Source organism: Bombus huntii, chromosome 9 (genome assembly GCF_024542735.1).
Source record: "Bombus huntii isolate Logan2020A chromosome 9, iyBomHunt1.1, whole genome shotgun sequence".
Lineage (NCBI taxonomy): Eukaryota > Metazoa > Arthropoda > Insecta > Hymenoptera > Apidae > Bombus > Bombus huntii.
In genome coordinates this window covers 4,473,441-4,500,573 of record NC_066246.1, presented here as the reverse complement: position 1 = coordinate 4,500,573, position 27,133 = coordinate 4,473,441, and the positions used below count along the sequence as shown (strand labels likewise).

At 44.2% G+C, this 27,133-nt stretch overlaps 1 protein-coding gene across 18 annotated transcripts in view; it reads left to right on the top strand.

Annotated features, from left to right (window-relative positions):
* LOC126869566 (proteoglycan 4) overlaps positions 1 to 27,037 on the top strand; it is a 44,877-nt gene extending 17,840 nt beyond the window's left edge. For 3 of the 18 annotated variants that reach the window (XM_050626292.1, XM_050626297.1, XM_050626296.1), the window contains 16 exons: positions 2,082 to 2,187; positions 3,935 to 3,994; positions 10,417 to 10,553; positions 11,064 to 11,433; positions 11,547 to 11,667; positions 11,908 to 12,028; positions 12,666 to 12,763; positions 13,516 to 13,660; positions 13,730 to 13,805; positions 13,860 to 14,116; positions 14,269 to 14,347; positions 15,833 to 15,985; positions 17,214 to 17,606; positions 19,346 to 19,615; positions 19,849 to 20,111; positions 20,242 to 27,037. In XM_050626292.1, coding sequence (XP_050482249.1) covers positions 2,082 to 2,187; positions 3,935 to 3,994; positions 10,417 to 10,553; positions 11,064 to 11,433; positions 11,547 to 11,667; positions 11,908 to 12,028; positions 12,666 to 12,763; positions 13,516 to 13,660; positions 13,730 to 13,805; positions 13,860 to 14,116; positions 14,269 to 14,347; positions 15,833 to 15,985; positions 17,214 to 17,606; positions 19,346 to 19,615; positions 19,849 to 20,111; positions 20,242 to 20,664 — 3,072 coding nt within the window. In that variant the 3' untranslated portion in view covers positions 20,665 to 27,037. The remainder of the gene's footprint in view (positions 1 to 2,081; positions 2,188 to 3,934; positions 3,995 to 10,416; positions 10,554 to 11,063; positions 11,434 to 11,546; positions 11,668 to 11,907; positions 12,029 to 12,665; positions 12,764 to 13,515; positions 13,661 to 13,729; positions 13,806 to 13,859; positions 14,117 to 14,268; positions 14,348 to 15,832; positions 15,986 to 17,213; positions 17,607 to 19,345; positions 19,616 to 19,848; positions 20,112 to 20,241) is intronic. The other 15 variants (XM_050626294.1, XM_050626301.1, XM_050626295.1 and 12 more) reach the window with 14 other exon arrangements.
* The last annotated feature ends 96 nt before the right edge of the window (positions 27,038 to 27,133 follow it).

Below are 27,133 nucleotides of genomic sequence, written 5' to 3'. Positions count from 1 at the left end.
GAGCGACGTCGATTGAAAATTTCGCAGTAGGTCATCAAATTCCGCTTATCGTTGACTTTGTAAGCGATCGGACGAAATTATGGAAATGTTCGCGTGGTAGGGCGAGTGGCGAAGCGGCGTGGCGTGGCGTGGGCGCGGCGACATACGAAAAGGTTAACAGTGCCCCACATCGGCATTAATAAATGAACGTATAAGGATCGATAGACGGTCGTAAATACGGCAGTCCACCGCACTAGCCGTAGGTGCTGCTTTTCCGTTCTGCATCGACGCTATACTTTTAAATCAACCGATCCATTTTTGATCGCGCCTCTCCTCTGCTTTGCGTTCACGTACGCCACACCGCAACAAATTGTTTCGAAATGCAACGGGAGAAATGCGGTTTGTAACCGACTGCGTAAATATCGCGTCCCGAGGTCGAATACTCTTTGATAACACAACAGAAGAAGAGAATACAATTTTGTAACAAGATATTATGAAATCTATATAAAAATAAAATACAAATAGATTAGCACGACGTCGGTACCATCTCGGCCTAAATTACAATAATTATTTCGCTGCGCGATAGACATATGAGCCTAAAGCTTTTGCAAATGGATTATGGAAGCCCCATGCATCGACCTGTCTGTCTATCTATCGAAACCTTGCAGCATGTTTTAATTGGTACAATGAACGCCCAGATACACAACGTTGGAAATATTTCATGCTCCTCGAGTCGCCCTCGAATCGTTAAATATCAGTTTCTTTTATTTCGGAAATGTCGAAATGCGTAACTTGGTTACTGTTATCCGGCTCTGTAGTACAATATTTGAAGATACAACAACGACGATCGTGCTCGTTGTTTTACTTGCTCCTTGTTAATGGGAAAAAGTCCGGTCGGACAGATGAGCATGGAAACGAATGAAAATATTTAGAGAACGTAGCCGGGTTGAGCATACGCGCTGGTACGCGTGTCCAGACCACGTTGTCACCTCCGCGTTCTCGGACATAGAACCGACAGTATCTGGGTTAAGTAACTAAATCAATCAACTCTGAAAAAACAGGACAACGCAATTAGCGACGCCGCTACAAATCTGTCAGGTTTATAAAATCCCGCGGAAAGAGACAGCTTACCGACCTGCCTGCTAATGCGATAAAATATATCCCCGTTCCTCTTATGCCTTTTAGAAAACGTCTTTTCTCCTCGCCTATCCACGGTCCATGAAAACGATCTGACGTTTGTCGAAATCTTCGCGCCGGTAAAGTGGCGTCGTTCCTTTTTCTCTTTTTTTTTCTATAATTCTCTTCCTTTTTTCTTATCTGTCCTCTGTCTTTGTTCGTCGCAACCTTTACGAAGCCGCGTTGACGCTTTATTTTTATACCAGCGTCGTACATTCATCGAAGGGAAACCGATCGACATTCATGGAAACTCCATTTTTTACAATAAAACAAAAAAAAAAAAAAGAAAGAAAGAAACGAAAGGGAAGGAAGGAAGGAGTCGTTTCTGGTCACTTCTGCGAATCAATACCCGTTGTCATCGTATTCGATTGTACGTGCATAGGTTCGAACATTCTCGCCAACAGCAGATACGATTGACTTCTCGTTTCTACTTGTCGCAGGGAAATGTAAAGTCTATCCAGATATCCGAAGTTGAATCGTACACGCGATATACAACACCGAAGGGGGCCGAACTTATGCTTCGATCGTCACAGACAATCGGCAAATCGTTTTATCGATCGCCTAACCGTTCGTACTGGATTAACTCTGACACGATATGGTTAACAAGTTCGACGTAACGGATCGTCCTATTTATTCAAATTCCCGGCCTTTCTTTTCAAACGTTTGCCCTCCCCCCCAATGATTTTGAGTTCGACGATTCGATCTTTACATCGTTAGGTGTTTCGAAGGTATATCGGATCGGTGAATATCATAGGTGTCGAAAGCGTCGAAGGGAAAAACGCAACAAAGTGTGCGAAACGAAGAGGAGGTGGATGTTTTATTTCACAACGACTCGCGGTGCTTAAAGGGAAAGATCCACGAAATCTACTATGCGATATTTCAGCTATCGTTTTGTAATAACTCGCCGCATCGATTCTGTATTACAGCAGCTCCATTCAGAGTATAGGAGCACGTACACATGGCACGAGTACACTGGGCCGCATCAGGAGCATACGGTCGTTCGTCGAGCTCCGCAACCACCGCCGACGTCGAGTAAGTTCACTCTATTTATTATTTAACTCTCCGTTTATATATACATACTCTGTTCACGATCTAGAAAAAGTCAGTCGTTTGATCAGTACGATCTAGTCTCTTAGCTAAATCGTCGCATAGTTTCGATATCGGTATGGTGTTTGAGTAAATAAAACAGCAGCAGAGCGCTTTAGCAAAAAAAAAAAAAAAGAAGAAAAAATCTACGAAGCGGTTTTCACAAAGAAACTAAAACGAGCAACGAACCTGATTAAGGATGACTGGATAAATTTCCTCAGGCATCCATACCGTGCTGTTTAAAGGTTACATAATTGTCTCCATAAATTCGTTAGAATCATATCAGCAGTCGCGAGCGTGAAAAAGAAAAAAAAAAGAGAAGAAAAAAGAAGAGAAAAAAAAGAGGGAAAAATAGTGACGCGTTCCGCGTTTTTATTGCAACAACGTCGCTGAATCGTCGGGTTGAATAACGTTGTTAGAGACGCGATTAACGTACCATAGCCTCGAAATTCATTCGTAGAAATATGCTGCGAACGGCATTTTAGTTTTCACGTTACGAGCGTTCTCTGCTACGCGGCGACGCTTATAGAGAAATACGCATTGAAAACGCGATCGGTGAATTAAGTGGAAAAACGTGTAATGCGAAATTTAAATAGACGCGATGACGATGTTGATAGCGATAATAATAATGATTATGATCACATTTTAGATGAAAGAAGAAATTCACGCTCGTATCACGCTCCAGATGATTCGTACTTATCGACTTCCATTTTTCTCATGATCTTTTCTTCCCCTTGTTAGTATTGTAAAAGGTGTTTAGCGATTTTATTTCTTTCTTTGATCGTGCTACTTATAGTCATCATACATCTGGTCTCATTAATACCGCACACGCTCTGTCGTCACGTTTCACCTCCCGTTTTCACACCACCACCGCCATGTCTCTCACCTTCGTGACTCGTATAATCGTACCATATATAAGTATGTATAACATTTTGTTTCACTACGTCTGTCTTATACGTCCAATTATACCACTGATTTCTCCATAACGTGTACATTCTTTGTTCAGTCTTGTCGATGTTGTGAACTCTTCACACTTTCCTTTCCTCCATCTTAATTCCTTACTTTGATTGCCGACGTTTACGTGAACGTGTGACAAAACGCTTAATTATATATACAGCTATCCAAGATTCTATATTAATACGAGCCTAAACGTCCTATACATCCTCAGAGTCGCGATTCATAAGATCGCAAAACGTCTCGAGACACGTGGCCGTCGATCACGCAGACTATATCAACCCAATCACGGCTCGTGAGCTACCGTGAAAATAATTAATTAATCACTCGGCGTAGCTATCGGTTATCGATAGCGGCCAGGAATTTACAAACGATTCACGTTTGATTTGGCAACGAGCTTGCTTGGACGTTCTCGTGAACGTGGGATCGGTTTTCGGGCCAATTTCTCTCTCTCTCTCTCTCTCTTTTTTTGTTATCTTTTGTTATTGAAAAAGAAACGCAAAGACAAGCGGTATCGAAACCGAAACGGGTCACTAGACTAGGCAGCCAAAATACGGATAACCGGAAAAGAGCGAGTTTAGCGAGAGAGAAGTAAAAAGCGAAGAACGTAAAGGGAAAGAAAAGTGAACGAAAGACAACGAGTAAAAGGGAAAAAGACAAAACGAGAAAAGAAAATGGGAACGAGAGAAAAGAGAAAAAGAAAGACGAATACGGTGCCAGCTGCGAATTTTGATTGCAGCGAAGCAACCGAGCGCGAAGCTACAATCGGCCAAGTCAACCGAGGATGAGAACAACGAAGGTAAGACGAACGATCGGAGCTACGCAAACATCTAGATTATTACGGTTTATTTCGCTCGTTTTAGCCCCTTTTTTTTAACACCTTTTGGGGGGTGGAATTTCCACTTTGGCCTTGCTCCGTTTCATTCTCAACTCCGCCCTTCTTTTCTTTTAATCATCCCATTCCCCAGGCGCGAGGAGATCCCATCCAACGTAATTAACCCTTCTGAAGTAACTTTCGCTTTCGGAAACGTCGCCAGACACCTTCTTCCGAGCTCTGTGCCGCGACACCGTCGATACTCGTCGACGTTCTATTCGCGAGTTTCACGGTCGAAGGGTTAATAGAGCATGCTTGCTTGCGGTTGACCGATAATTCCTAAGACTCGGTTCGCATTGCTATTTTGTAATCGCGGTTTTGCATCGCCTAGAACAATCATAGCGATAGCCATATAGCGTGTCGAAGAAAAGTAGAAAAGTACCGTGCGATTACAGACCACCGGTCGGTCTCGTGTTTAGAAACAATTCCGTTTTATTCGACCGTTACATACGCATTAATTTCTCGAGGGCAAAGCCGTGCTCGATATAGAATGTTTACGAAGCTTTCGAAGCGACCTTCGAGCTTCGCGAGCTCGAAAAAAAAATGCACCGGATTAAAACACAAGTGCGAACCAGGTCTGAACGTTTCAATCTCCTCTCTGCGCTTGCCTCTGAGTTTTGCGACGAATCTCGCGCGAACATTCTCATCTGTCACGTCGGTGTGTGAATGCATCCATTGTGCAGGCTGTGTTTAGGTTGCATCGACTGTCCTTAGGCACGCGTTTCTTTTTCTTTGTACCCGTTAGATCTTGTATACGTAGGGCATGTTGGCATAACCGATCGAGGTACTTCTCTCGAGGAAACGCGCCAAGTGTACAGTCGCTACGATCTTGAAAAACAAAGAAACAAAGAAGATAAGAGAAAAAGGGAGGAGTGGGGGAAAGAACGTATTTCGTCGAGAAGCGTATCTCATCGAACCGAAACGAACAAAGGTGCACCCTTTTATTTTTCTATCTTGCCCCTTGGAAGAGTCTCGTTTGGAAACGGTGCTCCTTCGAAGACGTTTTACTCTCTTTTGTTTTTGATTTCGTGCATTGTCAAATGTTTTATACGTTAACGTTTGCCAGTAACGGACTGTCCGTTATCACGGACCGCTCGAAACACGTACAACCTTTACCTCTGCTCCAAGTAGATACATAGGCTAGATAGATACTGCACGATGCGCCTCCGCATTTACTTGCACGAAAGTTCGCACAGTGGTTTGCCTCGAAAATGTATCGTTGTATATACGCAGCATATACATATATTGAACTCTATACAACTTGTTACAACTTGTTCCAGAATTCTCGAACTATCAGCTTCGCGATTCGCGCTAAAAATAACCCCTCGGCCCCTCACGGTTTTCGCCAAAGAATTCTCGCCCGAGAAAGTTGAGAAAGAGACGACACGCGATTTTTCAACATCCAACGATTGCTCGATAAACATTGCGTATTGTAAAAAACTCCGAAGCAAATCAATTCCTTCTATAGACAAACGCGGGTTTCCCTGTCCATTTACATAAGATAGAAGGACGATGAATAGTATCCTTGCGGTGCTCGACTTGTCAAGACGTTTCGACGAACCGCTTATTCAACTTTACGTAAAACGGGGAAAACGCGAAGAAAAGAGAAAACGGACTCTGTTTCTATAATTGTTTCCTTTTTCTTCCTTTTCTTTTTTTTAACATCGAGAAAGAAAGCTTCTTCCTAGTTGTATCTGTTTCTCATTTTATTTGCTGCGTCGATCGCGCCTTTCGATTTAGCGCAGTAGAAACGCATTTCAGTTTTGCATACGTCTCTGCGTTTGGGAGCCTCTTAATTGAAATCGTTAGGTCGAAGGTACCGCGCGCGTTTCCTTAGACTTTTCTGCTCGCCGCATTTCTTTTCGCCTGCACGGCAATCAAATATTTTTCGCGGCGCTTGCCTCTATACTTTTGCCGCGTTGTAGGTGGTGTACGCCCTCCCATTGGACTTCAGGCCGATTGTAGCGATTAATCGTTGCAATTAGACCGCAGCTAATTAATTTTCAATCCCGATTCGTCCCTGCGATTGGCAAAACACATGCCGCTATTCGTGTACGCGTGTGTATAGATACTAGATACGCGTATATGTGCGTACGCGATTATCTCGTACGACCGAGACGCGTGATCGTCTGCGTTCGAAAACTGTCGATCGTGAAATTGCGACGATTAATCGTCCCTACGATCGGACGAGACAATCGCTCGAGACAATTAATTCCCGTGTCGTACGCGGAAAACCATCGACTAGGCTAATGCCCGTCACTGGCTAATGAGCAACGAATTTAATTATCGGCCGGGAGATGCGAGACACCGCCGATATTAGATGAATTTGCGGCAAATTACGCCCACGCAAAACCACCGACTCGCCTAACTTAACGGGATTAATCAACGTGTTACAGGGGCCACGATCGTAGTGGATTCGTCGACGGTCACCCTGGCGTTCTACGTTTTTTCCACTTGAAAACGTACTCGATTCCTCGATGCATCGGACCATCTTTTTCTCTTCCTCCTCCTTATCCTCCTCCTTCCCTCGCCATTCTAGTTTCTTGGCAAACGTAAAGTTATATACACGGAACAGTTGCTACGGACGACGTAAAGTCTTTTATCGCGAAAATATTCCGCAATTTTTACGGTGGAAAGAGCCCAACCGTTTCGGAAGACTAGCGGCGACCCACATTTTCGCTACGATTACCGGTTTACTACACTCTGTTCGGTCTGAAAATTATTCCCGTCTGACCTGTTTTCCACTGCCAACGTTACGACGCGACTAATCAATGCTAGTCCATTGCGTATTGCCCGCGAAATCTTCTTCGAATAGCTGTCAAGTGGCGCGATTTTGCTTGAAAACTCGATCGATTCGAGGAAGCACGCAGAAAACGCGATACGAGAAACGTGCGCGGCTCGTAACATAGTCGAACGACTATCGTATCGGTAATCCGGTGTATATCTTTTATGACAGTGGCCTCGATGATTATTAGTTCGATTCGATCTCGTTGACGAATCACCCATCGTTATCTCTGCTTAAATACATTAAGCCAGGCAAGCACACGATTCTACGCGTATCGTACTCGTTTCGACGTACACGCTATCCAAATACATAAACACACACGGTCAATATTGTAATTCTAGTCTCTGATTAATATCGACGGCAATTCACGTCCGATGAATAGTTTCTATCGTTTCAATTGGAATCAGCGCGCAAACGTCCGGCTCGATGATTTTGTCCGATGCGCTTATATTTCGATCAGGTTCGAAGGGGAAACTTATCAAAAATGATCGATCACGCAGCAAATATCAACTGCGTAAATCAACGTTCTATCGCGTGAATACACGTTGAAATTGGCGGATAAATAGCATCAAACAAACACTCGACGAAAATAACTTTCCCCGCGTGCGAACAGCCGCTTCAGTGTAATTAATTTATTTGCAGCCCGCGCGTTGGGAATCGTCGAAACGTGACGCGACGGAAAGAAAGGAGACGAAAACGGGCAAATCTCTCGTTCCTACCTGTTATTTGCTCGCCTTCTTTTCTTCTGGAAACCGCGAACTTTTACTTTCATCGAAACTTCTCTCGGTGAATCCTTATTCAAAGGGAATGAGAGTTGTTTCATTGGCTGAAACGAGAACGTTAGCCCGTGAAGATAATTAATTCATAGCCAGTAAGTCGAGCGACGGTTGAAACTAGAAGGCGTAGGTGCTAGTGAAAGAGGAGGCGGTTTTATCTGTCTCACAGCGGCTATTGATATGCACGGAAATCCTTCTGACAGTTTTCTGGCATGAACTAAAGTCTGCGACATGGGTGACCGAGAAATGCCGGCTGACAATTATATTACGCGACTGTCACAGCTCACGATGGTATTACAATTAAAGAGAAAAGCAACAAATAGGAAAACGGTTGATGGAAAATTCTCGTCCGTGACTCTTCCGTCTGCTTTTCGATTTAGCAAAGCGAAAGGAGCAAACGATCTTACGTATCAGTGCCTAACGAACGAGCGTCCAGTTTTCCTCATTTTTCTCCTATTTTTATGTCATTTTCTTTCCTTTCCGCCGTCAAGTCTCGTTCTTTTTATGTTTTCGAACACAGGAAATCTTTCTTTTTTTCTTTCGGTATTAAATCAATCTCGCGTGCACCTTCGTTCGTCGATCGACTGAATACTTGCACGTTGCACGATCTTTACGAGTGATCGGAACTTTGATCGTTTCTTTGTCCTATAGACCATTGGTATCACTGCGTTCGATCGTGTTTGCCATGCATATGGAAGTTAAGCCTAACATTATTCATAGATCTTGAAAGTAGAGCATCTGTCTGCGGAATGAAACGAAGCTGATGCATGTTTATTCTTATAAAAAACGGTACCGTGTTATCTTTCGAAGCGATCGTTCGACTTGTGTGGCGATGAAACGATAAAACCGTTTTTTCTATTATTTCCCTTGGTGCATGATCTAATAATTCGGCGGCATAAAACGAAGCATTCCCCTACGGATGATCGAGCAGAGAGCGTCGATCTCTATTCACCTACGCAACTGGAGCACAAAGCTGACATCCTACCGATGCGATTAGCTTCGATCAAAACACACTGGAAGAATGGTCCTTATTCGATAGACCTCGCTATCATTCTCCTACTATCTGATTTAGGTATAGATCGAGCCATTTCCAACAGGATACTGATTTTTCGATTCGATTCGTTCTGCAAACTGGCTCGTTGGTAACAAATCTAGTTCGATTAATAACCGCAAACAGATCAACACTGACACCAAAGTGCACGATATCGTCGTATTAAAGTTTCAACGACGCTTATATAACCGAGTTAATGATCCACGCATCGTCACACGCAGAGACACGCAAACATGGACGTGCAAACACACGCGCCACGTACGTACGCACACAGATAAAACAGTCGCATTAGACGATCAGAAACGAGGAGAGACGAATGCATAGACGCTCAACGTCGCATCGATCATTCGTGTGCACGTTATTGTTGACTGTCCTAGCATCGCCTAGCGATAATGGCCGCACTGAAAGCGGAACATTCGCGACGAATCGGTTGCACGGAAATGACAGAATGCAAACGGAAACGCTTGCACGCGAAGAATCGGCCTGTCTCTCTCAAACTGTCCTCTCTTTCTGTTCTCTTTCTGTCACCTGGCTTTTCCCGAAACACTTCGAAGCTTGGAATCGCGTGACCGAAAGCCGGCACGGCACGACTTATCCTCAAAGTACCGGCGGATTACCGTATCCGGCAACTTTTCCTCGAAACGACAACTTAACTTCGTCTCGTGTTCAACTTTTAACCCCTGTGCGGCGATTTCAACGCCGTCTCTTCGGAATCCGATTTCCGTTGACCTTAATTCAACGCGCGGCGCGTCAGCGACGAAACAGCACCGATGGAAACGCGGTGCCGTGTCGCGTCGATTTCTACGAAATACGATTTCCAGTGAAATCGAAACGACGAATCGTTGAACACTGCGTGGAAATCGTGACGGGAAGGACGCGAGGTCGCGGAACGATGGCGAGATCTCTCCGCGAGAACTCGAGACCGAGGAAAACATCCAGCGGTTCACAAAAGCAAGCTTCGCGAAACTATGAGCCACTCGAGACGCTTTCTAAGCTTTTGTCGCTTATAATCGTCTTTCAGCAATGTTCCAAGCGTTCGAGCCTCGAGAGGAGAAAGTGCCTCTTGCAGTTTCTGCTCCGACAGGCGGCTAGCGAAAATATAGAGAGTTAATTACCAAGCGTGTTGGTAAGAGGGCGAACCACGGCTGCTGGATGCTTATGCGTGGACGTGTTGCTTCGAAAATGAAAAGAAACGAGAAAGAGAAGGACTACAAGTTCATTTTCTTCTTCCCTGCTTCTTACAGAGGAACGCTTTTTTTCCTTTCTACGACTTTGTGTGATCTTCTGTGTGCGGCGTACGCGCGCGTGCCTGCAGATACTGCAAGATGTAGCAGCTTCCCGCTTGTTCTGTGTGTTGTCGCCTCGAGATGTTCGCCTCTTTTTATAAGTTCGTTTCCCGTGACATCGTGCACGTTCTCGGCCGCTGTTTAATTACCTCTATTATCAGAAATCGATTTCCATCACCAAACGAAGTCTCGAGCCACTCGAGCGTCTCTCCTGGCTGCTCGAAATTTCCTCTAACCGTGCGAAATTACTACCAGCAATAGGGAGAAAGAACGGAATCGATTTCTAAACGATCGTACGTTCGAATCGTGACGCGAACCGAAAGGTTTCTTTCCACTCGTTCGAAGGAGAAGCGGTCGAGAACGCGACTCGTGTAGTGTCCCTTTCGTGTAAACGAAAGACGATAGATACCAAATGAAAGATCTCAAGCAGCCACGTTTATTCGTTTCAGGACCCACTTTGGAACCACCATTGCCACGGCGAAAGAAATGCCCGGAGCTGGCGTACAAAACGCACGAATTCATGACGGCAGCCGATGGGGGAGGCATCGACGCCGTCGATTCGAACGTTGTAGCTGACAAAGTTCGAGTAAGTGCGAGTCGACGAGCGTGCGAACGTCCCGCGTACTTTTCAGATACGACGCAGAACGAACGATTACTCGGACACGAATGAGAGAAAGGTTGGAGACCGACAAACCTATAGCTCTCGTTATCCATGTCGTACGCGTATCGAAAATCAGGAAATCGATAAACGCGTAATCGGTTCGTTCCTATTTTTAATCGACGATAGAAAAGGGGGGATGTGGGCGGAGGGATGGAAGCAACGTAAATGGAGTCGTAAAAGTTTATTCGAAGCTTTCTTCCAACGCGTAACCCGCAGGCCAATTTCCTCAAGTTCTCTGTCAACAAGTCGTCGTCATCGAGTTTCATCTCGCTCGACCTGTTTTTCGAATGCACATTGACGCGTGCGCTTCTCCCGTACGAGCGTCCCTTTCTTACGCGCGTTCCTCGTGAAAGTACGCGAGCCTCGTAGCCATGGAATAGCGTAGCCTACGAGGCTGCACATCTGAAGTTAACGATCGTGAAATCGTGATTACAGGAAGTTACAACGCAGTCAGGTTTGCCACCGAGTCAACTGAGCAAAGCGATTTCGCGGATCAGCACCGAGTATCGGCTGCAGTTCGCCTGGCCTAGAAGACCTCAACTGACGAATGGCGAGACAATGGCGCCGGAGGTGTTGGCCGCGGGACTTCCTGCAGGTACGACAGGCCCACCTAGAAAATCTCTCAGCATGGGAGCTCTTAAGCAGGGTATCGCCCCTACAGGACCTGCCCCGGTTCACAAGAAACGACCCGGTGATGTCGATCATAAGCGCGATGGTAAATGGAACATCTCGACAAATTTTTTCTCCTCCGATCCAACTTGCGTTTGCTTTCCAAGGGGTCTTGAACCATTTCAAGTAGAAAAAAGTATCGATTTATTTAGTCACGAAGACGTTTCTCCTTCTGGAATCTTTTTAACATTCGCTTGTTTCTCTTTTCCTTTTTTTTCTTTTTTTTTTCTTCTTGTCGATGTATCACAGGAATGCAAGCGTCGGAGTTGGAGCCGCTGGTCGGAGGAACCGGGGCTGACACCATCGACGGAGTGGTGCCCGAGGGCGACGAGCGCGAAGAGGATATGCCGGACTTGAAAATAGCTTTCAGGTCAGAATTCAAGATGACGTATATTAATCCGAGCTAGCTTATCGTACACGGTCCCGTATGCAGCATCGCGTAGACGAAGAGATTCGAAGGGAAGAACGAGAAAGCATCTACGACGATCCGAGGTCGATTGCGACGTGTTTCGCGCGTGTATATCACACTCATCGAGAATGAGAAAAAAGAAAAAAAAAAAAAGAAGAACATACGCTAGAGTACCCTACAACCACGATTGATTCTTTTCAGGGGTAAAAAGTCAGGTAGGACCGTAAGGATATCGGATGATAAAGGGCTGAGCAAACCGCAGAAGAAACCGTTTCCTACGTCTGATGTCATCGAGCTTAGACGACTCGCTGACGAGTACAAGGTAATTCCGGGAACAAAGATGCCACTGTTCCATCCTTTCTTTCGCCGATATTTGTTCTTCGAGTTTCAATTTGGAAACGATATTCCCCCTTTACACCTTTCTTAGTGTCTTTCGTTTCTCGAGTGTTCCCTAGGCAGGCTTTCGCCATCCATAGAACCATTAGTGTACGTGTGTCTTTGTAAATATCCTAAGTGTTACAAATACAGAGCCAAAGGATGAACGTTGTCGATTTACGAGTGCATTCAAACTTGCATGTGTTCGTCTTATCATTTTTTTTTTCAACGATTTCTGAACGTTTGATTCACAACACGACTCAATATCGATCGGCCATCATCGTCAACGATCACGACAAATCTCTACGATCTTCTGTCAAACTCATATACTCATCGTACACATGCATGCACATATTCCTCAGACGTCAAAACCGATCGAAATCAACGAAAATCGTTTGCACACGAAACGTAGTACGATCTGTGTCTTCCATAGCATGTTCTCTATACACGCGCGCGCGTGTGTGTGTTTGTGTGTGCGTGTGCGTATGTGCGCTCGCGCGCGCCATAGTGCCGCTGCAAACGCGTTATAGCTTAGCGCCTAGGAAGTAAAAAGCAACAGAATGATTGATTCTGATTTATATTAGCATCGCGACTGGGGTTGCGGTCTGGCAGCAGAGGACGAGGCTTCGCTGTGGAAACGAGTCTCCAGTAACCACGCTCTCAACGCGCTGTCCCTTGCCAGGCCAGTACACTACTCCACTCTCAAACATTCAAGTTTTCCATGTTACTTGACAATCAATGTCAATGGTAAACGGTATCCGTTTCGCAACGCGATGAACAGAAATATAAAGGTAGAAGAACATCGATAGCAAACGTTAAACAAATTAGACGTAAACGAAAGCTGATTGTACGAATGGAAGGAAATGAAATTTGCCGATGAATTGACGGATAAAAAATCGTTAGAAGTAGTTGCACTCTTGCGATATCAGACGGATTGTTGGTTATTTTCGAATATGGCTATCCATCGAGCTACGAGCACGATCGATCGATCGACAATTTTTCAAATTTACATATTATCCATTCTCGTTGGTACGTATAATTCTCTAGTACTGTGAACGTAGCAGTATCGGCGTATGCATAGGGAGCATCGGCGTTTGACTTGGCACGATTGGATTCTACTGGCGTCCGACTTATCAGGAATGCGACATCGGTGATTAATTTGACGATGAGTTCTAGCATTTATCGTGAATATTCGCTAACCAATTATCGTCAGAGACAGAGACACCTCCATTCATGTACACGCTCTACTCGAGCCAGAGAAAGAGGAGAAAAGAAAAGAAAAGAAGAGAGTCAAGCGTAGTTGTACAGGGACGAATTGTTCGAATCTTCGTACGGGTTTTGTCGTAGCTGCCTTTTATTTCTTCCACGCGATTGTGCCTCGTGCCGAATTGTCAGTGGAAGAAAAAACCCGGTGACAAGTGGTTGCATATTTAGGTCAGTGACGAAGGAAGAGAAAGAAAAGGAGAACACGAGGAAGGTCGCCCCCGTTGCCGCCACGATGACCATGCCCCCTGCTGGCCGACCATCATCGGTACAAGCCAGACCCGTTCACGGAATTTTGCATGACGATTTTAAAGTGGTACGTACTTGTCCACTGACGATTCATTAATCCCAACGATATCGATAAAATTGATGTATCGGCCGACAGGACCCGGAAAGAGCCATTGCTCGCGCAAGGAAAGATTTCTTGATCCGCCATCACTTGGATCGTACAACTGGCGTGGGTAAGTACATCGAAGTAATTTCAAACGGTGCAACAACGAATTTTATGAAAATAGAAAAAACCTGTTCTCCTTTCCTGTCAGGTGACGGTGCACTACTTCCCTCTCCAACGAGAGAGAAGTTGGAGCCCGTGATACCACGACGTCGAGAGGAAACGAAAGAGCACCGCGAGGAGATTCAGCCTAAGACCAAGTCCAGTCCTAAGAACAGTCCAAGAACCGGTCGTTCTCAGAGTCTTGGTCCTACCGTGACCGAACGTCGTTCACCTAAACGTCAACCACCGCGTGCACCGTCCGTCACTAAAGACGCCAAGGTATTTCTTTAAGAAAAAGCCTCGATGACAACTAGCTACGTTCTCGTCAAAGAGACTTAGTCGATATTTAAGACTCGATCACGTGTAAACTGGAAATAATTCCAAGATTAATTCGATGATACAACATTATCGATCGAGTGCCTTTTGTTTAGGAGAAAGAAAAGGAGCCGAAGGACAAGGAGAAAGAGCAAAGGGAAAAGGGCAGTGAGCCTGAAAGGCACCCACGACCGAGTAAGTAGCACGAACAGGCATCGATACGTCCTTTGTCATCTCTTTGTATCGGTACAGTCGATCGATTTAGTATTCAAGAGATCGTAACCCAAATCGATTGGCGCTCGTAATCAATTACGAGTTCCGTGTTTTGCATTTTCGCATATACCATTGAATTTGATTGATTGATTTGGATAGAAGTCTTTATACACATTATTTATATACATATTATGCGAGTTTGGTCTGCTGTTTGCTCTTGTGGGTCCCAAAAGCCAAACCGTTCGTCATACCTGACCGTATTTACCCTGTTCGAATCGTGTTGCAAGAGACATCCACCGCTTCTAAGAGTATCGCTGTACGTGCTTGTATCTTTCTTTGTTCGTACGGGCCGTAACTTCATTGAAAAGTGTCGATCGTAGAAAGATTCGTCGCAGGCCGATCTGCAACGCGCATCTTCTTTGTCAAATGAATTCTTTAAGCGGTGTGTGTCGGACGCGTTAACTGCCAAGTGGTCGTTAATGTTTTAGGCAAATGCATGACACTCCTGTTTAATCGTTTCTATCTTTTTGTCTTTGCCTATGAGTCCAAATCTCTAGTAATCAGTAGCCCTATTGATTGTCCGTGCAGAAAGTTTTGCAACATGTTGTTTACCCCTTTCTTTCCTGAACAACCTCCGTAAACCGCGAATTAGCCCAACCAACTCGTTTAACCGTTCTTACAATTAGCTATAGCAGAATGTTCAATGTCAAACATATATAGTATCGGACAATGAAATCGATCGAGTAAATTAAAGCTATCTGGATAAGTGTGTCCCTTTTTGAACGCCGAGCATTAGCAAAAAAGAAAAAAGAAAATACCGTCATCTTTTATGAAAATAACACATCAACGCGCTTGATCCAAGCATCATCGATAGATAATCCTTGTCACGTTGTTTCACGTATCAATAATATTGTTTCATATATCTGCACCTAGCACCATGACTTTTCATCCTACGTGACGCCTCTCGTTCACTCGTAATCATCACCAGTCACATCTCTTCGATCTACCATCGTCCTTCATCATCGTCACGGTCGTGTAGTCAGCCAAATAGTCATCGTCATTTCGACTCATCCATTGAACCATCTAACGCCGAGGCGGTGAGCAACAAGCATTCGTACGTCGGTCGTAGTCGCGTCGCTGCAACTTCAGCTCATCTGAACTCATTGAAATCATTGGTCTCAAGATAAACGAAAAACCGTACTATCCATTATTTGATATATCCTATCACTGTATGCTATCGATCGAAATCACTGGATGCATCGAGGTAGAGATAAATCTTTGATAAAACAAACATCCCTTGCGCCCGTTCATTCAGCCCTCTACCTCCAACCCCCGTTTCTGTCCTCTGTCAATCTATTCAGTCATTAATCAGGCTAAAAGTTGCTCGCGCGAAATCGATCGCGATCAGATCGACGATCGTCCGAGCATCGTGATCGGATTGATCAGGAGTGGTAGCGGGTGTTTCAGTCACGGGCCCTGGCCGTGTGCGTTGGAGCATACGGGAACCGTCGACGGTTTCCTCGGCGGGTTCGTCGATCAGCGTGCCGCCATTACCGCCACCACCCTCGGGCCCAGGGCCTACTCCGTTCTACAGGAGGTCCCCGCAGGTCCATCGGAAATGTACGTTCTCTGTACCATGTACCTGCTGCCCGCTAGCCCGTCTTTCACGTATTTTAGATATCTCTACAACCCTTCATCCTGCACCAGTTACCACCCGATCACCGTTATACCCTGTAACCCTCCTGCCTTTAACCCTTGAACAGTTTAGATGCTCACATAGGATAGAAGAGAACGTTAAACATAGAAATTACTATTACGATACAGTGCAGTGTCTGTTTATCTAGTTTGGTTAGTCTATCGTGTCTTTTTTCTTTTCTTTCGATTAAACTGTTAAAGGGTTGAACCGTGTATGAAATCGCGTTGGTCCCAACGACGATAGATACTCGATAAGAAATTCGTTGAGAAACGTTAGGATTAAAGTCGATTTTCGAATTATTATTGCTGGCAATAATTGGGAAGTTCTGTGTGGTTCAACACGCGGTTGAATATTATCCCGTTTAAATGATTCTCTAATCGCGAATACCGCCGCAATATCAACCGAAGCTTATCCGTTTTTTATCTTTCTCTCTCTCTCTCTCTTTATCTCTCTATCTCTTTCTCTCTCTTTCGCTGTTCCAACTGTTCAAGATTCATCTATGCTCGAATATTCTTTGACTCGAAATAATTTTCGAAAAAATAACGTCGAGACCGACTATATACTTTACGTACGTGTGCGTATCGCAATGAAATTCCGCGGTCGCAACTTAGTCGTCTACCGTGACGCGACACGTCTTTTGCGTATACCGTGACTACTTGGAAACGGAAATACGAGGAGACCTCGATATTCGAGTGTGGACGTAATTCTGAGCGGGCTCGATAACACCGGGAGACCCTTCAGCCCTCGACAACCTCTCCAATAAGAATGAATCTCAACGAAACGGTGCAGCCTTGCTTAAAATGTTTAATCGGAACGAACTTTTAATATACGAGCCACGTGGACTACGGAACGCGGATTAAACATTCAAGTGGATCGCTGAGAAACTTTGCATCGTAAAAGGATCGAATTTAACGAAATACATCGTTGCAAAGTCCGAAAGACGTGGAACGTTTTTACAGCAACGCGTTCTCCAAATATTCCATCCAATCTAATCCGAGGTAGCGTGTTCGAGGTGCTTCGCTCTACACGCGGATGTTACATTTTAAGCATGGTGATGCATCAGCGAATACTGTCTTACGCTCTCTACTAATTTCCCTTAATGAGGACGATGGGCTTTATTCATCATTGTACTTTGTGTACCGTATGTTCTAGCCTTCCTCGCAACCACCGCTCCCCCCTATCGCCCTCTTCATCACGCGAAACCCTCGACCACTACCACAAGTACCACCACAATTACCACTACTACCACAACCACCACTACCACAACTACCACTACCACAAACACGACAAGTACAAGCGTAAAACCCCCGGTAAAGCATTCGGTTCATACGAGTGTCCATCACCCACCTACGTCGAGCGCTGCTGCTGCGGCCAGGCCGGACCGTGTTAAAGATATAAGCCGGTCCCACCAAGGTCCGAACGAGGCAAAAACGGGCCGCGACCAGACAGCTGCGGCTGCGGCCGCAGCCGCCGTCGCCGATCCATCCAAATCATCCTCCGATAGTCGATACGCGTCAAACCAAGCCGCTACTGCCGTCCAACCTAGTAAGTAGCATGCTCTCTGCCAAAAAAAAAAAAAAAGGCCTGTGTTCTTCTCCGTTGCCTACATAATTTTGTTCGCTCGAACACAACTAAACAACGCTTTCCGTGTCTTCGTTGCTGTCATTATCGTTGTCGTTGTCGTTGTTACCATTACCGTTATCGCTGTTGTTGTCTTTGTGCTGTTCTTATATATAACTACATCTTTTCTCTGTCTTTCTCTCCTCCACCGGTTATCCGTACGCTTTTCCGATCTTTCTTTATTCTCGACTTCCTATTCTCGTCTTCGTATATAATCGCTACTCGAATCCCTACTCTTCCTCTGTTATCTCATCTCGTCTGTCCGTCTTTCTTTTCACGTTTCTCTTATTTTCTTTATGCGCTCTTTACCGTTCCACCGGTACAACAACCGGGGAATATCCTTCGCACAACTTATACTTCCGGCGCGAAATAGAGCGGCCGATTCTCTGTGCGTTCCTCCTTTCTCGTCACGCTTTCATCGTACAGATTACATACCGCGCGTTTTCACCCGGCACACGCGCCTCTCGGCAACCGTGTTTTTAAAAATCCACTCCGCTGCTGCATCTCTCTATCGCTCTGTCCGCGTCTTCCCGCGGTAAATCAAGGGATTCGAGGTAGCTTCGTATCCAACTGTGGTTTGTTCTTTCCACCACGCTGAATCCGTCTCGCAGACGTGCCTTTGTGCGTAGTCGGAGCTGTCGACCGTTTGTTAGATCAGCTTTTCGCACCAACACCTGCACCGAACCACGATTCGAGTCGTCACACTCCGCAGACACTCGAGCAAAAGGAACGAGAGGGAAAAAAAACATGTACGGGAGTTAAGAAGAACGAATCAGGTGGCAGTTAAACGTAAGTGTGCTTCCAACACCGACGAACGATCATTCCGGCCAGAAAACACGAAAACGTTCCTTTTCACGCATAGAGAGACAGACACAGGCGCAACGTGATTCTGCTTGGCTCGTGATATGCGTATCAAGCAACGCGCGACTCTTTCGTTCTTTCCTTCTTGTACTCTCTTTTTTCCTTTTCTTTTTTCTGCCTTTCTTTCTCTGGTCGTGTATAACTCACAGGGTGCCGCGTTTCGTCAGATCAAGGGCCTACGAGAGGAAGCAGAGAAAAGAGGGAAGCAGATTATCCGCGATGTTTCACCACCGGTCGGTCGACGTGCAATCGAGTAAATGTTTCTGCGGTAGAGAAAGAACAATAGCCTGTATGTTAGAGCCCTTTGTCAACCTGTTGCGTGGCCGTGCAACATAGCCGCACATTTACACACATACTATGCCGACACACTAAATCTATGTATTTACTTATCTATCTATGATCTATGTATTTGTGTATACATGTCTCTTCCTGCATTCTGAGTACGCTAGTGTACTTTTTATTCGGATGCTCTGTGCCCATTGTGTAGACCTCTCGTCTAGCCACGAATTACAACCGATTTACGATATCAGCGCTCGATGACTCGACCAACGCTATTTTGTTGCCTTCCTTTTCGCCGATGCCACTGATATAAATCCTTCGACGAAGGACGAGATAAGAGTCCTCTCCTTTTAGCGTCACACGTGGTATTCGACGTTCCGATCTTCGTTAGAGATTCGAGTAGAGAAAAAAAGGAAACCTCGTAACAATTCGAAGCATCGAGTGCAGTTCCGCCCGAACTCGGGCAACGAAACGGATCGACGAGCATATATCAAATCGTTAAAAGCGTGGATAAAACGTTTCAGTGACGGCAGAACCGCAAGTGAACGGGGACGTGACCGGAGGAGATTCGAGCGTCGCGTCGACACCGCCGTCACAGACGCAGTCGCAGCCGCCCGTTTCGGCCACCACCGCAAGCCCGTGGATCGACGACGAGCCGGTAGTGAAAAGCCCGCCAGAACCGACAAGGGTAAAGTCTCCGGAGCAGATGATCATGCGCTCCCCGGAACCGGTCAACTGGACGGTGCCATTGGACACCGGCAAAACATTCACTGTCACTCAAAACGTCAGAGAAGGTAGCTAATATTTACATATTTTTTTGGAGCGTTTTCGTTCTTCTAATAGAATAGAAAAATTGAGAAAGTATTCCGATAGACATCGATGAAGCCAGTTTGGAATCGTTTTGTCAACGACTCTAAACGATGGAACTCGATATATCGAAACGTGTACGTGATGTCTCGGACAGGCTGGGTTACGGAAGAGACAAACGACCGGTTCTCATGATCTCTTTAATCCGTTTATTTTTAAGAACCTTTGACGCGTCCGCATAGCGAAGCGAAGAGCTGGGCACCTTCGTCGGTTCCGTCGGCCCCGCAATCTGCACCACCTGAATTGGCGGCACAGCACAAATCGCAGCATTCTCAGCATTCCGGATATAAGTCACCAGAAAGCGAAAGCGTTTCTATCGGTAGCTTTAGCGGCTTGAACGGGCACAAGGACATGGATTCCGAAAGGGATAGTCCATTGCCTTCGAACGTTCAGGCTGGCGGCACCACCGCACTCGATGAAAATGTAAGGATCTCTGTTTTTAATCGAAACATTGTCGATGATATCGCAAGAAAAGTGAGAGTTTGTTTATCTCTATCTCGATCCGAAACTGAAGGAATTTCTAGAGAAAATAAGAATCGTATGCTCGTTGTAGGAAACAGACGGTACCGAGGAAGAACCCAAGGAACAACAGAGACCGGAGCCATCGATAAAACCTGTGTCTGGGACGAGTTTAAGATGCCTAGAGGATCCGAGTTTCGAATACGATAGAAAGAAAGAAGCTGGTCAACCTGCGACGACAACAACCATGACGACACCGTTATCGTCTACGGTTCCTCAGCAAGGTTACCGTATCCTAGAAGCTGAATCGCCTCAGGGTGGTACCACCGAGGGCGGTGGTGGCGGTGGAGGTAGCATGGGTGGGTTAGGAAGTAGTAGCGGCGGTGGTTATCACGTACTGGAAGCACCAACGGTGGTTCCAGGCTCCGCACAACGTTCTGCAGCGAGCGAGGTGCTGGAAAAGGCGCGAAATCGCTTCGATAAATTCTGGGGGAAGGGCAGCAGCTCGGAAAATTAGAGCGTTCGAAGGAAGCTGATAAATAAACGTAGTAGTTAACGTCCTCGAAAGCGGGGGAGCAAGCAGAAACGAAGGAAAACGAAGGTAGAGAATGAAAACGAAGAGTAAGAGATGAAATAATTCGACGAGGTTCCTGTGAAAGCTCCTTTCGTGGTTCGTCTGCTCGTTCCTGTTGTTTTTCAGCGGGAAGGAGATATTTCGTAGGTTCCTTTCCGTCTTACTCATCACGTGTTGAACGTTCTTCGTTCGTCCTGAAAAGCCTCGAGAGATCTAGATGCTTTCTTTATGTTCGACGTCTCCGGAACGAGAAGAAGAGTCGTGACGATTAGAGAGGATTTTTTTTAGGAGAGAAACAGGCTTAGAGGCGAGTACTTGAATGCGATCGATAAAGTACCTCGAAGGAGAAACGTCTCGTAGCGAAGAAGAATTGACGAACACCTGCTCCGTAAGACGATCGAGAACGAAGACGGTGCGTGCAGGCAACGCGTCAGTCTCGTTGAAACTCGAGGAATAGTTGGGAGACACGCGTTCGATGAATATACATGTACACATCTACACGATACACGCGCGTACACGGGCAAAGATTTGTTAAGTTACAGCGATCATAGTCATTCAAGCAAAAATCGATCTTGACTTTGAGACGATCGAAGAATCGAAAGGACGAATTTCCAATCTACACACAGATCACGCGGATACTCGGTTACCCATAGATACACCAAAATGTCACACGATAATACACGAAAGGACACATAGAAAGACACGCAGTTAGACGAACACACGCGAGTCAGTAAGTTTCTAGGATATTTCAAGTGATCTCGAGAGATCTGCCGTAGTTAAGCCCGAATTCTTTTTCCATTGATGAAGAGAACAAAAGAACGAAGAATAAAAGTGAAAATAAGATAATATCGTGGCGAATCGAATCGCGAGGAAATAAAATACGGCTTGTCGCTATAAATAAGAAAGGAAGGATATAATAGCCTTCGGCCGCTTCGTGCGTTTTATATAAGTCTATATACAGAAAACAATTACGTACGTATACACGAATATGAATGTATACAGTTAATGGGTATCGCACTCGCGGATCATACGATCACGGTACCGACAAAATTCCTCGGATCTTTCCCGTCGATCGTTCGACCTCTCATCTCCTCAATCACTGGCTCTATATGTATTTAGAAAGAAAGATTTTTAGCAAGAAAATTAATCGTCCGATAGATCCGTTGAATTATCGATGGCACCGTGGAAAGGTTAGTTTCTTTTAAACACGAAATCATTTTCTTCGAGCGTTTGCCGATCCAGGAAATGGAAACCCGTTCCATTTCCGCGTGGAATTCTCGATCGTTCTAAAAGAAATTTACAGAATCAAGAATTACTGCTGCACAATGTTAACATTCTTCGACTTTGCAAGTTCATACAAATTTATAAAAATTATCCGTTCTGTTCTTGTTTCTGTCATGTTTTTGGTTAAAGGAAGATCATTAGCCTCTCTCTCTTTCTCTTTCTATATACATATATACGCTAATGTTGCCCGACAAAATTTCTTGAAGGACGATCGAGCATCGTACGACGAAGAACTTCCCGGAAGCCTGACAAATAGAAACTACCACCAGCAAGCGAAACGAATTACTGTAGTGAGGCGTAGTGTTTTTTTCACACATGACAGGAATTCTCGAGGTTCACGATTTAGATATCGAAGGAACAACCGAGGACAACAAAGAAAGACGAGTAGGAGAATTCGTACTTGCGAATTAGTCGAAATCGTCGGGAACCGACGAGAATCGAGGTGAAACGAAGGGCCAATTCCTTCGGATCTCGCGCAAAAATCACGCTTTCACGCGTCGCTTCGATTTACGATTTGAAACTTGGTGCTAGTCGAAAATGCATCGAAATTACGGAGCTACGAAATCGTTACGGAACAAGTTGTTAAACCGAAGGAGAAACGGGACGAAGGAAGAAGCGGTGAACGCTATTCTCCCGTTGCACGCTGCATTCCGTCTGATTTCTTATATGACAAATTCATTCGTACGTTTCTCTTTCGAGCTAGTCGAAGACGAAGAAGGAAAGAGGAGAAAAATTTGACAAGCTCGGGGCTCGATAACGAGGGTCGTGCTCCTGTCTTGGGGGAAGAAAGCGAGCAGGCGCAAGAAACAACAAATACGAGCAACAATATAATTCGAGAAAGTAACAGTTGACGGTGAAACCGAGCGGATAACACCGAAACAAGAACTGTCAGGATAAGGCATATTTCGTGATTACGGGGAGAGATAGGAGCCCCTTGTTCTCACTTCGAGGACGATGGAAGGAGAGGAAAGAGAAATGCGGAGAAGAAAGAAAAAAATACGAAAGGAATCGAACGATGGAGCTTTTTCTCTCTTTCACGCGCATTTGGTACACCGGTACACCACACTCCATCCAGATCCACGTCCAAGAGTCAACCAACCGTAGTGAAGCAGTATAATGATAATGATTAATATGATAAACGATACTCTAATAATAAAGAAAAACTACTAAGGCAAAAAAAATGAACAAAAAAATGAAAAAAAAAAGACGTATGGTAAAAAGTTTACTGAATGAACGACTGACGAGGGATTCGACGAAAGCGTAAAAAAGATCATGATAACGACGAAAGATCGTGGCTAACATTTTTGGGAATGGTTGACCCAACGATAACCAATCGATGATGATCGTTTTAGTTCTTTTCCTTTTCCGTTTGTGTTTGTTTCGGCGAAATTATTCGTAGCTTTCTACGAAACGAAAGGAAGAAAATGATCCAAGTAATTCTATAAAGAATCAATCTAACGTCTTCGAAAGTTTCTCATTTGACAGATCATTCGTGTTCGAAATTGTTTACTTTCACGACATTTTTTAACGATCCGATCTAATCCCATGGTTTTTCTCACAGAGAATATCAAAGTGATCATGATTATTCACGATAGCAAAAATATTGAAATTCATCGTTGATTAAGCTGTCGTTCCAAACAGTATGAGACCTATCGGTACGATATTACCGGAAACACGGTTTTCTTCTTTCTTTTCTACGAGAGTTACGATCCCGTCTACCCCTTTTTTCCCTCGATTAATCCCTTTCCTTTCCTTCGGTTACGTTTAAAAACTAGTAACCTTTACGTCTGCTTACACCGATCTGTCTGATTCACGACAGAGACGAACACGGTTGGATGGAATGCGTGTAAAATGATACAGGAAATACGCGGCTTTGATCAGAGATTTATTATTTATTCTTGAAACCTTCGATGCAGTGGCGGATTATTAAACAAATTCTATAATCTATATTCCGGGTCGAATTTCTTATCTTCTAAATCGTAAGGACGATTGTTCCATTATTTTTTCAAATATCCATGTTCGATGTACGTGTGACTTTTAGTATTAAATCCGTCTCAGCTTCGACGTTCAATTTAGCGACTCTTGTGCACAATACGGTGAACGGTAGCAGATTTCGTTTAGCGAACTTGTGTCAAGTGTCGGAAGCTGTTTTAAACGCGCTCGCCATTTCGGTGAACACGATCTATTGTGATAAGCGCTCAATTATTCCATTCCGCGCGCAATAGCCTTGAAACTGGAGTTACTATTTAATTAGAACGAGCAGAAACTGAAATAACACTGTTACGACAGTTCGTCGAATATTTCTAAGAGATTCACTCGGAACAGTGGCGTTGTACAAACTATTATTATTACTGCGCTGTTACTACGATGATTATTCTAATTGCGTAATTGCGATGATTGTGATAATGTATATTTACTTGTTGCCACTTGTTAGAAGTGTGCGTTAGAAGGTTTTTGAAAGCGCCACCGATTCGACGAATTTCATGTTGTTTCCATTTCTTTTTCGTTTTTTGTTGCTAAATCGAAAAGCTAAGAAGAAGGGAGCGCAAGAGGAGAAAGAGAAAGGCATTGAACAGTTTGGTGTAAGCGCATAAAAACGGAGACGGAAACGTTGATCGACAAGGCTCGTAGCCGCTTTAAACGTGTCGAAGAAGCACCTCGCAGAAGCTTACACTGCCCATCCGAATTTAGAAGCTGATTTGTCCTGTGATTTCCAGAACGTCACCCACCATCTTGTAGGGCTATTATATATATAAACTGCTATATTTTGCTGGAAGCAAAAGTCGCGAGACACGCGTGCGGCATGGCACGGAGGAAACGCAATTTCATAAACCAAACCTATCAGACCTATCAACTGGCCGCCGTATATTCGAAAATTGTTCCTGTTTCCGAACGAGGTGAAAACTTAACGAACACCGTGGAGAAATCAAGCATTTCAAACCTTTATACATTTGTTTTTATCGTGTACGTCGATGGATAATCAATGGACATCGAGCTTGAACCGTTTGTAAGATTTTTCGCAAGACTACAACAACGCCCTTCTGTTAGGCGAAATTCACTATATGTATAAAACCTTCTTTCGTTTCTATATGATTACGCGTGTCTAAACATAAAGGAATTATGTCTAGGAAGAGGCTTGGAAATTCGAGGATCGAATGTTTACGATAATCTTTTCTTTCTAGTCGATCGAACGATTTGTTGTTTCGCGTAAACGTTTTCTCCTTCTAAACTGTCGAACCAACGTTTCGCTTCTCGTCGTTCCAAGCCTTTCTTCTCGCGTACACGCGTGGACAGATTTCAGATTCTATCACTGTCGAAAACAAGTTGCAAAACCATCGACGAACGGGCCTTAAGAGAAACGGCAAATCCCGTGAACGTGCTGGCCACGTTCTGGACACGCGCATTTTTTCTGTGTCCAACGATTCAAGATCGAAGAGAAAAGCCGATAGTACGCGGAGTAAAAGTACAGTTTCCTAATACGTTAGGAGACAGATCTTTACGATGCAACCAAAATTGGCTAGGTAGAAACTCTGATGATAGATACTACTATCGTGAAAATCATTTTCTTTCAAAACAAGTAGGAAGAAATTACAAAATAATATAATACGTGAGTGATTACCGTTTGGGGTTTCGCCTGTATTCTCGCCTCAGTTTTTATGCCTACTTATACATACTTAGATAGGTTGTACGAAACACATATAAAATATGTCTATATACATTATATAGTATATTATTAAAAAACAATGCGGGTGGAAAGAAGATGACGTTAGAACAACGATGGTATTTAAACGAAAAAGGCTGAGGGGATAAAGCAAAGCAAAGAGGCTGTTTTGTCAGAATAAGAGAATCATGTGTAACTGATCAACTATTATCGCAGAAATAAGGACGACGAGTATGCTTTACAACGAATAGAATGAATGATTATCCGGTACTGATTGGGTCGATTCTTAATTTTCTTAAAACGTTAATAATCTCGAATCAGGAACCGTACGATTTCTTCTAGTACTTTTCTTTATTTTTCTTTTTTTCTTTTTAGGAAAAACATAAATCATTGATCGGTTTATTTGTAACAAAGGAATGCGACACGACAAGATTTCTCGTATTTTACAAAACAGATGGACAGACAGTAGTAAGGGAAATCGAACGAGTACTGCAAAGTTGAACGATCGTGATCGACGATACCAGAAAAGTATGCGGATGACGTGTTTCTTCGTTTATATTTTGTCATACGAAAATCTATGTACGCGTTTCTTCGATCAAGTACATAATCACTCGTTATGTCGATGAAATATCGGATCTGAATCGTTTGCTATAATGTAACATCTGGTTATTTCATCGAGACGTTATTTCATGACGTTGCAAGATATTTCAAGATAAAAATTTTAAGAAATTTCAAATCATACGCGAAATTTTTAACTTCGACTTACTGCCAAGTCATGATATCTAGATATACAAACACAATTTCCTGTCGCGTTACCGCAAACGATTCGATCGCTATACATCCGATCCCGATTCCGAAATTTAGGCAACGATATTCCAATATCTCCTATTTCAATATCTCACGTAATTTAATAAATAACAAAAACGCGATAACGAGCGGCTGGAAATTTCAGGAGACCGACTTCTTCTTTCGCGATCACTGACCGTCTTCTTTTTTTCTCATATTCCCTTCCCACGCTCAATGTGCACATTCCGGGACCGACGATGATCTATGTAAAAATTTGTTGTTTGCGAACGAAAGCAAAAGAGAGGAAATGAGAATGATTACTTAACGTGGGTTGTTACAAAAGAACAACTATCACGGCGAGCGTAAATGTTAAGCATTACGTAACACTACGGTACTTTTGCGCATCCCCTTCTCGTCCAAAATTGCGTTTTTACTCTCCGATTGCATCGTAGAGAAGGATCATTTATTACAATAATTGCAGATTATTATGGCTATATATATATTATATATATATATATAAATATATATATTATATATTAGAAATTGAAATACTCGTAATAAAGAACACGCCGACGCTTCCTCTGACCCTGGACTCTTTTAATTGTGTTTCGAAAAATTAATTTCCTTTTTTTTTTAATACACTGCCGTTTACCACACCACCAACCTTCGATACCAATTTCC